Below are 16,445 nucleotides of genomic sequence, written 5' to 3'. Positions count from 1 at the left end.
AATACATACAAGGTGAATATGGAATCCATAAGTCTTAAGAGTATCATTATTGGAGTGCTCATGCTAGGACTAGTCCTTCAACAGACCCATATAGAGGCCAAGAGCTGTTGTTGTTCCACCACCACAAGAAACTGCTATAATGTATGTCGTGTCACCGGTTCCTCTCGGCCTACATGTGCAAGTTTATGTGGTTGCAAGATTTTGGAAAAATGTGTGCCTCCATGTGACCGCTTCAACCTTGTCACGGACGCAGGTAAATTCTGAATCCATCCTTCTCGTTATCGTTCATATCATGAGTAAAAATTTCCATTTACATACATATTTGTTTTATAGACGAAGCAAAATCCATTGAGTTCTGCAAGTTGGGATGCATGTCCTCATTGTGCGGGAACATCAACTCTGGTAAGCTAAAGACGTTATGGACCATTCGTTGCATATTATTATTCACTTTGAGTTAGTGATTGTTTCTAATGGAAACAATTCTCCATTCAGTTGTTGCGAGTCAAGAAGTGAACGATGTCAAAGATCATTGCAAAACTGGATGCTACCATCTCTGCACTAAGGATTATGAATTTGGCGAAGTCCTTGCTTAAGAAAGTGTGACAGTCGACATTTCATGTTGAATATACGGGAGTGTCAATGTTATATTGAATAACTGGATAACATGTTCAATCCAGTGTGTCAATTTATTTCTGCTTGTAAGTGTCTCGGTGATGCGATATTATTGATAATTAATGTGCTCATCGTTTTGTAAGAAACGTATGTCATATCCAATATAATGTGATGTATTATTATAATGTGTGGTTGTGTGGTAAATGATAATTTAATTATTATCTCCTTTTCCATTTATATTACTAGTCATCAACCAGTGCGACTGCACGACCTCGTCATTCATATTTCAAATCATTTGGAGGAGTGTTATTATTTGAGCATCAGAAGGTCATATCAAAATTTGAAATCATTAGGACATGTCTAGACAGTACCTCCTTCAAAAAGTTCCTTTCTGGACAAACACTTTGGAAATTAGCTGAGAAATATTTACTAGGCTAATGATGCTAAATTTTGACATGATGCCCTAATATGGTGTGACATCCTCGAGTTTTGCTATAGTAATGATTGTAATTAAGCGACACTGATCCCGCGCTAATGATGCCACGTCATCGGAAGTGATATCAATGATCTCGTGTTGGTTGAAACCGAATCAAATTCGAAGCATTAAAAAAAAGTCAGACGAGAAAAGATTTTTCGTGTTGTTGAAATAAAAACGTCGGGGAGTTATCAAAAGAAATTCCCTAACGGATTATAATATCGAATCGGGCACTTTAGGGATTATCGGTAAACACTATATATTTAAATGTGGATATTGAATAAGATGAATAAAGGAAATATAGTAAATGAAAATAAATAAATAAAAGAAAGAATTAGAAGTATGTATAATAAATTGTAAAAGAAAGTATAAGAAAAGTATTGAAAAACAAAAATCAAATAGGTAAAATAAATAAATAAATAAAAGGAAAAAGGAAAAACCAACCGGCCCAACTGGGCCAAAGGCCCAGCCGGCCACCCCATCCCTCAAACCCTAGCGCCTCCCCCCTGGCGAGGGAGCCCCTCTCGCTCCCTCCCCTCCCACCGAGCGCCGCCAGCCTCCCCCTCGTGGGGGGCCCCACCCCCACCGACGCAGCCCCCCACCTCTCTCTCTCCCGTAACTCCCTGCCCACGAGAGCCCCCCACCCCACGCCAGATCCCCCACACCCACCCCCCACGAGCCCTCCTCTCCTCCCTTCGCCCCCCCCTCAGATCCACTTCCTCCCCTGGCCGGCGAGCCTTCTCCCGTCGGCGAGCTCCCCCGTCGCCCCCCCACGGCCTCCTCCTCCCTGGCCGGCGAGCCCCCCCGTCAGCAGCTCCCTCTCACCCGTGCCCCTCCTCTCCACCTCCTCCCCCTCCCGTCGGGTCCCTCCCGCCGGCGGCCCCCAGATCTCCCGCCGGCCGAGGCCCCTTGTTCTCCCACCGCGGCACCACCCCCCCTGGAGACCGACCCTAGGAGCCCCCCCGGCCGAGCCCCTCCCCGTCGGCGGCTCCATCCCGGGGGCCCTCCTCACCGGGGCCCCTCTCGGTGAACCTCCGGCCGGCTCCTCCTCGCCGGCACGACCGACCGTCCTCACCGGCATCACCACCACCGTGTCATCACCGCCGTCAACCCCGTCCTTCCCGCGAACTACGGCTTAACCGGTCCCTCCCGTCAACGTCGGTGAGCCCCTCCTCGGGCTCCTCCCACCATGTTGTTCTCCTCGCCGCCCCGGTTCCGTTCCGGCAAACGGGACCCCGATCCGTCGACGGTAGACTCCGGTAGGAAGGATTGAACATTTGGTTCTCCTATGTTGAGTTAGCAGAGAGTTGTTTCTCTATTGTCTGTTTATAGAGAGGGAGATGAGAGTTTTGAGAGAAAAAAAATAAAAATAAATGATGTATTAGATGCGTATGTATGTATGTATTGTCGGGACCCCGATCCTAAGCCATAGGAATCCAGCCTGTAACACATCGCATCCCTTTGTGGTCTCACGCACGGTTAACTCCACGGCTGCAGCCTTACCTTAGCCGGGACCGTTTGCGTCTTTTGACTCACGTATGCGATAGTGTCGCTAGCAATCCAATGTCAAAGAACCCGGATCGACATGTCTAGTCATAAACCAAAGTGGCAGTTCCGCACAAGGACAGGCATACATGACCCAACAAAGTAGGTGTCGGTCATCAACGAACGTAGACGAGTCGTAGCAAGCTACAAGGACTCCATTACGTCGCGCGACATTTCCCCAAAGGGGACAGACACAACAGCTAAGAAGGACACATGCCGGTCAACCAATGTGTCCGGAGCAGTAGCGAACTACCAAATCTCGTTGGATCACAAAGGGGCATTTCCTTGTAAGGAGTGCTACTAAAGTTCACGACTAGGTATTCGAACCCCATACATATCAAGTAAGACACACGTACGCATGGCATACCGATATGTATAGATACATTGATGGCATCACAACATAACCATAACCATACAAGCTTTATTTAAGAGGCTCGGAAGAGCCACACACATATTATTACACATTAAGGGTCTCACGACCCATAATAGCAGTCATACAATACAAGCCAGCGGAAGAGTTATAAACTGTCTGGGTACAGACAGGGCAACTAGTAGGCACGTGGCCTGACTATACTACAGAGCCGACGTAGGGCCAGATCGTAGCTGGGACACCAGCTACTCGTCGTCGTCGATGTCTACGAAGAACCCTCCATTAGGGTCATTAGCAACCTCTGCAACATTTATTAAGCAAACATGAGTACGAAGGTACTCAGCAAGACTTTAGGAGAACTAACTACTCATGCAAGGTATCAAAAGGTATTGTGGGGTTTCATGCGGGAAGCCAGCATTTGACTCGTGGCTAGACAAACTTGCTTTTTGAAATTAGTTTTGACAACTTGATTTCTCGCACACGAGTCCACTAACACCACAACAATACACTATCGTGGAATCATTCCGTCTCCATACGGAAATGCCGTCCACGACACTCACGCTTATATTGACAATTTTATGAGTAGCCATTGAAGTTATCTATGAACAACATATGTCTCCAAGTAGTCCATATCCGCGGACGCGGCTATTCGAATAGATCATAACCCTGCAGGGGTGTACTTCGTCATACACGCTCTCGCCACTTATCGCCATGTGCACGTCATTCACCTCGGCAACCTTCAAGCGGAAGCCCAGCGAGGGAGTCGGCCACGACCGTTAACCACACTAGTACCTAGTCCAGGTTTATCGCCTATCTGAGAGTAACCCGTACGGAAGTCCGGCCGAGGTTTCCGCCACGGCTTCAAACGATGTGCGAAGGGTTCCCAAGCCCACCATCCGGGTGCCACTTGGTACACTGTGCCACTGCCTACCGCATCACGGTCCACCTCTCAGGTTAGCACCATGCACGACCTCCAGCATTACTATAAACACCAGAAACTACTTGCAACTCCTGGACCGAGTACTACACGATTAATAGGCCGAGCGGGGTCATATTTCAGGGCCCAGCATGTGGTAGTATCTAGTCTTGGATTTCATACACGGAACTCAGTTCCTAAGGACGGTTCCAATGAAACAACCCGCCATGTACTCCTACACAGCCTTTCACCGGTACCTTTACCAAATCAAGTTCAACACACGACCTTTGCTCACCGAACACATTCCATATTTCTGTTCATCTCCCAGATGACAGACCATACACAACTCTAAGCATAGCATGCATAGCAGGATAAGGCACATCATAGCTCAAGCAACTACCAGGTATGCTAGGTTGCAAGGTTCGGCTATTTACTGTGACAAGGTTAAGTCATGCAAAGGAAGTGGGTCCAACTATCGTGGTAAAAGCAGTTGAAGCATTTGATCCTAATGCAATAAATAGGTGCAGGAGCAAGAACATAGGAGTTATCGGGATGATCAAAAGGGTTGCTTGCCTTGTTGCTCAGAGGAGGAACGATATCCGTGAGACAGATATTCGGTGGAATCCGGGGGTGCGGAGCCTACCGAAATGAATGGCAACATTCAATAACAATCATATGCAATCAAAATGATGCATGAGCATGGCATGAGAATGCAAAATGATAAGTTATTATAATCAAGATGTTTTAGGTTTAGAGTTGATTTGAATCACATTCGAATAGCAATTCAAACGGTATTCTCGGATACCGGTTTAATTGATTCGACCTGATGCTCAGATCAACCTAATGTTAACATGCATGAAATGTCATGTTATGGTACTGATTTATATCTAGAGCAGTGTGTGATCATTGCATTTATAATGAAATTTGGATATTTTTGCAAATTCCATTTATAAAGTGATTAAAGAATTGAATTAATCCTTATTTCAAAATTTAGGGTCCTGTAACTTTTTCAAACATAGTTGAAAATAACATAATCAGAATCCTTGAATTTTTCTGATACTTTTTCATATATAATTTATTTTCATTGGAGTTACAGATTAATTTCTATGATTTTTGCAATTTTTAGCAATTTCCTGAATTAATTTTAAACTGGAAATTCCATTTATTGCATCAGGCTGATGTCAGTAGGTCAGTCGACCTGTTTAGGTCAAACCTGACAGGGGGGCCCCACTGGTCAGCCTCTTTGGGACTAATCCCGCGCTGACCAGCCCTAACTGAGGTTTGACTTGGCCTTGGGCCCACTTGTCAGCGAGTGATTAAGTCACTAATCGGCTGGGTTAGCTTGCCACGTCGACCTCCACCGGCGCCGAGGTCGTCCTCGCCGGCGGGGAGCCTCCGGCGACCACCCAGCACGGCGGAGGGGCTCGGAAACGGCGCACAGGGGGCCAAATGCTGCGCGGAGAGCACCAGAGGAACGACACGACTCCCGCAGCTTCGTTTCTGCGCCTAGCCGGGGCTGATCTGGCCGGAGATGACGCCGGCGACGAGCTTGGCGGCGGCCAAGGCTCGGGCGTCATCGGGGTCTTTGAATGAGAGGGATCTACGCTTGGTTCTTAGCTCCTACGGCATCTACGCGTCGTCCTGGAGCTGTTGGTGCCCTCGGAAGGACGAGCTGGACATCGGAGGGCTACCGGCGACGAGCGGCAGCGGCGGTCCTCGTCGGGCTCCGGTGAAACTAGGGCTAGAGGAGGGGATCGACGGGGAAAACTTAGGGGAAACGACCGCATGCTCACAGGGAGTGCAGAGCAGAGCTTAGACGGCTCGGGGAAGGCCTGGGGGCGACGAATCGACGGGAGAGGTCCGGCGGCCGGAGGAGGAAGACGACGGTGGTGCGGGCGTTGCAGGGCTCGAGGAGGCTTCGGCTTCTGCCGAGACGACCAGGGCGACGAGGCGGAGCTAATGGCGTGCTCTGGGAGGGGATCCTATGGCCAGGGGCACGGGCAGCTCGAGCTCGAGCTCGGCTCTAATGGCGGCAGCAGGGAGAAGGAGGGGATCCGGGAGGAGGGGATGAACCGAGGTGGGGAATGGATAGGGGAAGCTCTGGGGAGCTTATCCCCGTCGTCGCCAGCGCGAACCGGCGGCCAGGCAGGCACGCAGGTGCGTGGCCTCGCCGGAGGAGGCGGCGGCCACCTCCTGCTGCCTACTGGCGCGAGGGAGGGGACGAGCGGGGAGATGGGCCGGGCCAGGTCAGGGCGACAGGTAAGCCTTTTTTCCCATTTTCTCTGTTTTTGTTTTTCTGTTTTGCTATTTATTGCTTTGCTAATTATTTCAGCTTCAAAACAAAAGTAAAAACTATTTTAGACCTCCTGAAATATTTGTTATAATATCCCCACTCATTTCCAAGACTTTCAACATTTTTGGAAAATTATAGTTTTCGATTTCAAATTTTAAATTTGAAACCAGTGGCTTTTGCATTTATTTAAAATGCTTAAAGTGTCAAGAAAATAGTTTTCTCCAATGCTCATTTACTTTCATGATTTATCAGAAAGTTTGAACATTTCTTGAGGCCATTTTGGGTTCATTGATTTTGAACTAGTTGAAATTTCCTTTAATTGAAATGGTGGCTAGGGTTTTGAGTTTTTCCTTTTGCCACTTTGTTGGTTTTGTTGAAACTTCTTAGATGCAAATGCAAAGAAGACATGAGCACAATGCTATCTTGCTTAAGGGTTAGGGATGTGACATGTATGTATCAGATGCGATGTATGTATTTGCATATATGGATATTTAGAGGAATACGATATTTGTATGGTTATGTATTTGTGATTAATAAAATGAGTAAATGGCCTAGGGTCACTTACCGGTGGGGCCAACGCACCCGCTGTCTATGACAGGGAGACCCCACGCGATAGTTTAAATAAAAATAAAATAATGTTTTTATTAAATAAATAAATAAATAGATATATTAGTTAAATGAATTAATTAGAATAATTAGAGTATGACACGTGGGTCCCCCACTAAATTAATCTGATTAATTAATATTTAATCTTAAATAAAACTTGTGCCTATGACGTTCGGGACCCGCTGGTCAGTTGACCAGTCAAATGTTGATGTCAGCATGACATCGCGATGATGTCATAATGGGATTTTATTAAAATAGCTAAATCTGTTTTTAATTCCTAAATAATTAATAAAACTTTGAAAATTAATATTAAATAATCCGCCAGTCAGATTAAAATAATTTCAACATGAAAGTTGATCAGCAGAACGAGACGAACCCGGATACACGGTCCATTCGTCTGTCACGCGTCCCTAGCATAGCAAACATGGAACTTTTCCATCGTTTCCAGTATAACCGGTAGTAGCCCGAGACCCGGAAAATATAGTCAGATATTCTTCCGAATCGTCTATGACGGATGTTGCTGCGTTGGCTAATGTCTAGCCTACATCTTGCCATGTCATGCCTTGTGTTGCATCGGTGCTATTATTTATTGTTTCTTCCCCCTCTTCTTACCGGTAGACCCCGAGACTGACGCTGCTGCCGGGTACATCTACGACCCTGCCGATCAGTCCTTTGCCGCAGAGCAGCAAGGCAAGCAAACTCCCCTTGATCATTGCTATATCGCCTATGTCTTTCTTCCTACTGCTTGCATTAGTATTTTGCTACTGTTGTAGTTAGCTCCTATATCTGATGCATAGCCTATTTTTGTTGAACTGCTACTTTCAGTCCTGTATCTTTAATATGCTTAGTATAGGTGGAGCAGTCATCCCCTCTGAGCCCGTAGTTTAGTTGCCCCGCTTTTTTTCAAATCTCGATCTCTGATCGACGAGCCAGACCCGACGCAGCACATTCACCCCCCCCTTCGTTGTACGACGCTACAGAGATACTATCGGGTACCGAGGGTGACACCTCGCTAAGTACTCCTGATGATATCTCTGTAGTATAGCTAGTCGGTCGTGGTTATCGAGGGTGATTCCTCTTTCACCATTCCCGATGACGCCTCTGTCGTGCCACCCCTCAAGTGTGGGACCCCCGAGGGTGATTCCTCTAAGCCCATCTTGACGGGTACATCGTTCGGAATCCAACGAGGGTGATACCTCGGATTCCCCCCGATGTTGCAACCACTGTGACATCCTCGACTTTTGCTACAGTGATTATTGTAATTAAGCTACAGTGATCAATCGCTAACGATGCCACGTCATCGGATTCCCATCTCAGACCCGCGTAGATTCGCGTCTGTCCGGATCGATGATTTGAAAGAAAATGGAAGCACTTTATCGGTTCATTACAAGTGTTAAAAGGATATATATGTAAGGGGAAAGTATTAAAGAAATAATAATAAAAGAAAGAAAAGAAAACTGAAAGAAAGGATTAATAAAAAGAAAAGGAAAAAGGTAAACCAAAATAAAAACAAATCAAAAAAAAAAAAAAAAAAAAGAGAAAGCCCCCCCCCCAGCCGGCCCAAACTGGGCCAAGTGGCCCAGCCGGCCCCCCCCCCCGCCAAACCCTAATCGCCCCCCTGGCGACCCCCCACTCCCCTCGCTCTCCCTCCCATTCCCACGCCGCCGCCGCCGCCAGCCCCCCTCGTGGGGGGGGCCCCACCCCCACGCCGCCACCTCACCCTCCCTCCCTCTCTCTTGGCCCCCCCACCCCCGAGATCCCGTCGCCCCCTCCACACCCCATCGCCCCATCTCCCTCCCACGACCGACACCTCCCCATCTCGCCCCTCCCTGGCCGCCCCTCATCCCACCGGCCGGCGGCCACCCCTCCCCGCCGGCAGCCCTCGACCCCGCCGGCCTCCTCCCTCCACCGCCTCCTCCTCCCCCACGGCCTCCTCCCCACCCCACGGCCCCCCTTCCTTCCCCGGTGGCCCCTCCCCTCGCCCCGCCGGCCGAGCCCCTCCTCCCCGCCGGCCGAGCCCCTCCCTCCTCGCCGGCGAGCCACCCACCCCGCCGGCAGGGGGCCCCGGTTGCCTCGGCCTCCACCTCGCCGGCCACCTCGGCCCCCCCATCTCGGCGGCCGGCCCCTTCCGGGAGGTCCCTCTCCGGCGGCCCTCTCTACGGTGGCCGCCCCTCACCGCCGGCGGCTCCATCTCCGGGGGGCCCTCCTCACCGGCTCCTCCTCGCCGGCACACCCGTCTCCACCGTCTTCTACGTGCGAACTCCGGCTTCACCGGGCCGTCACGTCACCGTCGGTGAGCCCCTCCTCGGGCTCCTCCCACCTTGTCGTTCCCCTCGACGTCACGGTTCCGTTCCGGCAAACGGGGCCTCGATCCGTCGACGGTGGACTCCGGTAGAAGGATTCGAAGTTGGTGTTCTTCTAGGTGGAGTAGCAAAAGAACTTCTCTGTTAACAGAGAGATGAGAGATGAGTGTTGAGAGAAAAGATAAATGAAAAAGAATAAGTGGTGTATTAGATGCGTATGTATGTATGTATGTATGAGATGTGATGTATGTATTTGTGTATTTGGATAATTAGAGGAATACGGTATTTGAACGGTTAGGTATCTAATAAAAATAAATGAGGAAATAACCTTAGGCCACTTACCGGTGGGGCCAATGCACCGCTGTCAATGACAGGGAGGCCCCGCGCGATAATTAAAAATAATGTTTTTCTTAAATAAATAAATAAATAGATATATTAGTTAAAATAATTAATTAACATAATTAGAGTATGACACGTGGGTCCCTCGTTGAATTAATCTGATTAATAAATAATTAATCTTAAATAAAACTTGTGCCTATGACGTTCGGGACCCGCTGGTCAGTTGACCGGTCAAACGTTGATGTCAGCCTGACATCGCGATGATGTCATAATAGGATTTTACTAAATCTTTTAAATCTGTTTTTAATTCTTAAATAATTAATAAAACTTTAAAAATTAATATTAAATAATCCGTAAGTCAGATCGAAATAATTTCAACATGAAAGTTGATCAGCAAAGCGAGACGAACCCGGATACACGGCCCGTTCGTCTGTCACGCGTCCCTAGCATAGCAAACATGGAACTTTTCCATCGTTTCCAGTGTAATCGGTAGTAGCCCGAGACCCGGAAAATATCGTCAGATATTCTTCCGACCCGTCTATGACGGATGTTCCTGCGTTAGCTCATGCCTAGCCTGCATATTTCCATGTCATGCTTTGTGTTGCATCGGTGCTATTATTTATTGTTCTTCCCCCTCTTCTTACCGGTAGACCCCGAGACTGACGCTGCTGCCGGGTACATCTACGACCCTGCCGATCAGTCATTTGCCGCAGAGCAGCAAGGCAAGCAAACTCTCCTTGATCATTCCTATATCGCCTATGTCTTTCTTCCTACTGCTTGCATTAGTATTTTGCTACTGTTGTAGTTAGCTCCTATATCTGATGCATAGCCTGTTTTTGATGAACTGCTACTTTCAGTCCTGTACCTTTAATATGCTTAGTATAGGTGGAGCAGTCATCCCCTCTGACCCCGTAGATCAGTTGCCCCGCTTGTTTCCAAATCTCGATCTCTGATCGACGAGCCAGACCCGACACAGCACGTTCACCCCCTTCGTTGTACGACGCTACAGGGATACTATCGGGTACCGAGGGTGACACCTCGCTAAGTACTCCTGATGATATCTCTGTAGTATAGCTAGTCGGTCGTGGTTATCGAGGGTGATTCCTCTTTCACCATTCCCGATGACGTCTCTGTCGTGCCACCCCGCGAGTGTGGGACCCCCGAGGGTGATTCCTCTAAGCCCACCTTGCCGGGTACGTCGTTCGGAATCCAACGAGGGTGATACCTCGGATTCCCCCCGATGTTACAACCACACAGTTACTCGACCATGTTACTGGGATCTTCGGTGATTAGTTGTAAGACGGGTGGATTCCCGCGAGACTGTGTTGTTGGCCTAATTAAAATGCTAATGGATTTGGGTATTTGATCTGGGTTGGTCGGAGACCTTTTCGCACTAACCGGCTACGCGGGAAGAATTATGGGTACTCGGCGTCGCGGTATCAGCCGAAGCTTTTCAGATGCCAGCAGTGTAGCGGCGCGCCCGAGTGGTCCCGAGATGCATCGCGCTTGTGATTAAGGGATGCTAGGACTGACGTCGGCCGCCCACGCCACGTGCAGGAGCGTGAAGGGGAACTGGGCCCATGAACCCTTTGTGCTTAGGATTTAGACCGGCGGGCTGGTCTCTCTGATTAGTCTTAGGTGGGGCTGCGACGTGTCGATATTCCGAGGCCGGGCAGGACCCAGAAAAGTATGTCCGGCCAGAGTGTTATCGAGCGTGACGGGACATGTGGTGCACCCCTGCAGGGATGAAAATTAACTATTCGGATAGCCGTGTCCACGGTTACAGGACGACTTGGAGTTGTGCCCCGATCTTATACAACTACAATTGTTACTTAACTGGAATTAGTTTGCCTCGGGATTGCTTCCTCGCAGGGAGTCGAGGGAGGATCTTTAGGCGTGACCTCACTTTAATATTGCTGCAACAATATGACTATTATTGTGTTACCCCTGTTCTACTCTCGTCTATTGCTGCAAGACCCTGAAGATGCTAGTCTTCGATAGGACTAGGCCTTCTCTCTCTATTCTCGCATTGCTGCAGTCAGTCCACATATAAACCCCCTTCTTTGATACTGGTGCATTATTAGAATAGTTCTGACGTAAGACTTGCGAGTACTTTGGATGAGTACTCACCGCTACCTTGCTCCCCCCTTGTTCCCTTGTTCCGGTTGCTGCGACCAGATGATGAAGCCCAGGAGATGGAGGTCCCCGCCACCGACGACTGCTACCCCGACGGTGCCTACTACTACGTGGAGGCCGCTGATGATCAGGAGTAGTTAGGAGGTTCCCAGGCAGGAGGCCTCGCCTCGTTCGATCGTTGTATCTTTTGTGCTAGCCTTCTCTAAGGCACCCCCATGTTGTTTTATGTCTGTACTCAGATATTTGTTGCTTCCGCTGACTCGTGTGTTTATCGAGCTTTCGTATTCTAGCCCTCGAGGCCCCTGGCTTGTAATATGAAGCTGATGTTATTTTATTTGTGTCTAGAGTTGTGTTGTGATATCTCCCCGTGAGTCCCTGGGTTTGATCGTACGCATTTGCGTGTATGATTAGCGTACGATTAAGCCGAGGGCGTCACAAGTTGGTATCAGAGCCAACTGCCTGTAGGTAGCCCCCTTTTCAACTCCTTGGCCGAAGTTGAGTCTAGTGTTTGAAAAACTTTACTAACACTGATGGTGTGGCTTACGGGCCCACATCTCAATTGGGTGGTATTAGTATCTTTTACTCCTTTTCTATACTCTGGGCTCTACTTTCTCTTCTCTTTCGGGTCAAAGATTTTACTAACTCTAACATTAGGTTCTCGAATCACATCAATCCGGAGCGCTGGACTATCTACTCTTTCTCTCGTGAATATGTATTACACACACTGTCATTGACATCCGTCAATCTTATTTTCAGATGCGTCCCGCAAGGCAGCACGTGCGCCTGACACAGGCCACCGAGACGACTGGGTTCCCGGCCATTTTGGTCGATCTCCTGACCAGGCTGGGATATCGCTGGTACCCCGAGTACACTGTGTTCGAGGACTTCCGCGAGTACAACCAGTACCAGTACCAGGCTGAGGTTTGCATCTTCGACCAGAGGGGCGGTGAGACCCTCGAGCGCCACGTGTTCTGTGGTATTGGAGTGTCTGTCGAGATGGCCGTCCACGATGCGGCCTACATCGCCATCACCCGACTCCGTGGAGCGTACCCTCACCTGGAGGAGAGCCCTTTCAGATACATCCCGCATGCTCCTGCTGGGGATGAGACTGGGTCTGATCTCACTGCCTACGCTTCTGACGTTCGGGAGCGCAACGACCGTTCCTACGTCGCTGTCTGCGCCCCCTACGTGACGCGTCGGTACGACGCGCGGATTTTGGTGCAGTACACTGAGGCAATGGATCGTGCTTTCCGAGCTCTGACTGTGGAGTTGTATGCTACACGCGCTCGTCTTTACGACGCGTTGACAGAGCTGCAGCCATCACACTGTCCGAGGGATCCCCCTTTGCGCATCCGCGAGCCGAGCAGGACAGAGCTACCATCAGCTCTCGAGTGGACTGATGTTGGGGGTAGAACCCCTGCACTTGGACCTCAGCTCCTCGACTGGATGCGGTACCGTCACCACAGTCACAATGGGACACAGGGTCCTGTCCCTACCTTCTATCACCGCCAGCTACCAGGATTCGTTCGTCCTCTCCGACGTTGATGTAGTCTTATCGCTACATCTCGTTGTGGTACTCTTCCATCGCGTGCCTGCGCGCCGCCTAGTGAGTCCAGGGTATCGTCAAATGCGTCCGGGCTATCGCCAAATTTCGAGTTTTTTTTAATCGTTAGTCTGTAATCGAACTTATGTATGGGTCTGTATGTCGAACTCAACTACTATGGAGTATCTATCGCATTTCCCTTTCATTATGCTTGATTACTTCATGAATGCGTGCGATGCCTTCCGATTACTTTAAGCTAAACTACCGCTGCTAAATATTTAACAGGATGGTTAGACCAGCTGGCCGCCCGCGTGGCCGTGCCAACGATGCACCACCCCCGCCTCCTGAGTATATGGCGGGGATGATCCAACAGTTTGAGCTGAACCGCCAGTTTATGCAAGGGCTCATGGATCAGTTCCAAAGGCCGAACCTGAACCAACCACAAGGCGTGACACTGCAAGACTTCTGCCGTCTCAACCCTGCGATCTACCGCAGCTCAACTCAGCCTCTTGATGCTGATGACTGGCTCCGTGACATTTCTTATGAGCTAGAGTCTGCCAATGTGCCCCTGGCGAGCTATGTCAACTTTGCCGCCTACTTTCTGAAGGGTCCCGCTGCTCAATGGTGGGACAGCCACAGGCGCTCTCAGCCCGATGGAACTATCATCACTTGGGTAGAGTTCAAGGCTGCTTTCCGTGCTCGATACATTCCCCAGGGAATCATGGACCGGAAGAAGCGTGAGTTCCGCAACTTAGTCCAGGGCAACAAGACTGTGGATGCTTATCAGCGGGAATTTCTGGAATTATCTCGCTATGCTGAAGAAGACATTGCGACTGATGCACGCAGGCAGGAGAAGTTCCGTGAAGGCCTCCACCCTGATATCAAGCTGACACTCCTCGTTCAGGACTATGCTGATTTCGCCACCCTCGTGAACAAGGCTATTCAGGTTGAGACTGGTCTGCAGGAATACAAAGATAGCAGCAAGCGCAACCGTGACATGGGCTCATCTTCGGGCTCATCTGCACAGAAGCGGAAGATCTGGATTCCCAACAACATGTACCATGCACCTGCTCCTACTCCGAGGCCGTCCTATGATGCACCTCGCCTGCCTCCTCCACCACCTAGGCAGCCGAGGCTTCCAGCTCCACCACCTCGAGTTCCTCCTTCCCGTCCTGAGGACGGGTTGTGCTTCAAGTGTGGCCGTCCAGGTCACCGTGCTAGAGACTGCAGGCAGAATCAGAATCAGCTGGCACTTCCCGCAACTGGCCGTGGCAACAACCAGAACCGCAACTTCAACACTAAGCCTGCTTATGTTCGTGGTCAGGCCAACAACATTGATATGGGTCAAGCTCAAGACCAGCCTGCTACCGTGATGGGTACACTTCTCGTTAACTCAGTACCTGCTTCTGTATTGTTTGATACAGGAGCATCGCATTCCTTTATGTCGGAAAATTTTGCATACATGCATGACATTAGGAGCGAAGAGATGAACATCCCGATAGTGGTAAACACCCCTGGGGGCGAATGTCGAACCTCTGTGGTTTGCCCCCATGTTCCAGTTGAAATTGAAGGATTAGAATTCCTTGCCAACCCCATCCTACTAAAGTCATCCAACATTGATCTCATATTGGGGATGGACTGGTTCAAGGCTCATACGGCATCGATCGTTTGTGCCACCAAGACCGTCCACCTCCTACACCCTTCAGATGAACTAGTAAGCTACCATGCTCATCTCGTCCGTAATGCTGAGGCACGGCTGTATGCCTTGAATGCATTAAATGCGTCGCCTCTTGAAGGGATTGAAAACATTCCAGTGGTCCGAGAGTTCCAAGATGTCTTTCCAGAAGAACTTCCGGGGATTCCCCCTGCTCGAGCTGTCGAGTTTGTCATTGACTTGGTACCCGGTACCACTCCTATTGCCAAGCGTCCTTATAAAATGCCACCACATGAACTCCTTGAACTTAAGCAAGAAATTGACAACTCGCTCCGTCTGGGTTTCATCCGTCCGAGTTCCTCTGCTTGGGGAGCACCTTCTCTCTTTGTTAAGAAGAAGGATGGGACAAATCGATTGGTTCAAGACTATCGTCCTATCAACCAGGCCACTATTCAAAACAAATATCCTCTCCCTCGGATAAATGATTTGTATGATCAACTTGCTGGTTCCATCGTTTTCTCTAAGCTCGACTTGAGGTTGGGATACCACCAGATCCGTGTTCGCAAGGAGGATATTCCAAAGACCGCCTTTGTTACTCGATATGGATCATACGAGTACACCGTCATGTCCTTCGGCTTAACCAATGCACCGGCATCTTTCTCTCGATTGATGAATTATATATTCATGGACTACCTCGACAAATTTGTCGTGGTATATCTGGATGATATTCTGGTGTTTTCAAAGAACAAAGAAGAGCATGCTGAACATCTTCGTCTTGTACTGGATAAGCTTCGGGAGCATAAACTCTATGCGAAGTATTCCAAATGTGAGTTTTGGCTAGACGAAGTGACTTACCTTGGTCATGTGATTTCCAAAGATGGTATTGCGGTCAACCCCGAACGAATTCAAGCTATTCTTGACTGGACTCCCCCGAAGAATGTCAAGCAAGTCAGAAGTTTTCTCGGACTCGCCAGCTATTGCCGTCGATTCGTCGAGAACTTCTCCAAGATTGCGAAACCCTTAACCAACCTGCTTCACAAAGGTGTTAAGTATGAATGGACTGATAAATGTCAGGAAAGTTTCCAGGCACTCAAGGACAAACTAACGTCCGCTCCAGTACTTGCTCCTCCAGATACGAAAAGGGATTTCGTCATATACTGTGATGCTTCTCGTCAAGGAATAGGTTGTGTCCTAATGCAGGATCGCAAGGTGATCGCTTATGCTTCACGTCAACTGCGTGCTCATGAAGAGAACTACCCAGTTCATGATCTCGAGCTTGCCGCAGTCATTCATGCATTGAAGGAATGGCGACAATACCTTGTCGGTAATCGCTGTGAAATCTACACCGACCATCAAAGTCTGAAGTACTTGTTCACTCAACCGGAGCTGAACCTGCGTCAACAAAGATGGATGGAGCGTATAGCAGATTTTGACTGTAGTATATCATATACCCCTGGCAAGGCTAATGTAATGGCTGATGCCTTAAGTCGCAAGTCTTACTGCAACCACCTCCAGGTTCATGAGGTTCACGATCGTCTGCAAGAGGAATTCCGTAAGCTGAACCTCCACATTGTTCCTCAGGGTTACCTTGTTCCTCCCCCTGAAGAGTATCAAAAGATGAACCTTCGTGTTGTTAATTAGGGTTCCCTCAGT

At 49.2% G+C, this 16,445-nt stretch overlaps 1 protein-coding gene across 1 annotated transcript; it reads left to right on the top strand.

The window, feature by feature from the left end:
- On the top strand, window positions 1-797 carry LOC123412606 (leaf-specific thionin-like). The gene is made up of 3 exons (XM_045105559.1): window positions 1-253; window positions 334-402; window positions 493-797. Exons 1-3 carry the CDS (start codon window positions 19-21, stop codon window positions 591-593), a joined length of 405 nt encoding a protein of 134 aa, XP_044961494.1. The 5' UTR covers window positions 1-18; the 3' UTR covers window positions 594-797.
- Window positions 798-16,445: the final 15,648 nt, after the last annotated feature.

This window comes from Hordeum vulgare, chromosome 7H, assembly GCF_904849725.1.
Source record: "Hordeum vulgare subsp. vulgare chromosome 7H, MorexV3_pseudomolecules_assembly, whole genome shotgun sequence".
Classification (NCBI taxonomy): Eukaryota; Viridiplantae; Streptophyta; class Magnoliopsida; order Poales; family Poaceae; genus Hordeum; species Hordeum vulgare.
Note: the sequence above shows the minus strand (reverse complement) of the source record. Positions and strands in the feature narration are given on the sequence as shown.

Bases quoted from the DNA above. Each gene is read 5' to 3' on its own strand.
- LOC123412606 (XM_045105559.1), top strand. From the start codon at position 19: ATGGAATCCATAAGTCTTAAGAGTATCATTATTGGAGTGCTCATGCTA. The intron at 254-333 runs GTAAATTCTGAA...TTTGTTTTATAG, and splicing joins CAACCTTGTCACGGACGCAG to ACGAAGCAAAATCCATTGAG. The intron at 403-492 runs GTAAGCTAAAGA...TTCTCCATTCAG, and splicing joins GTGCGGGAACATCAACTCTG to TTGTTGCGAGTCAAGAAGTG.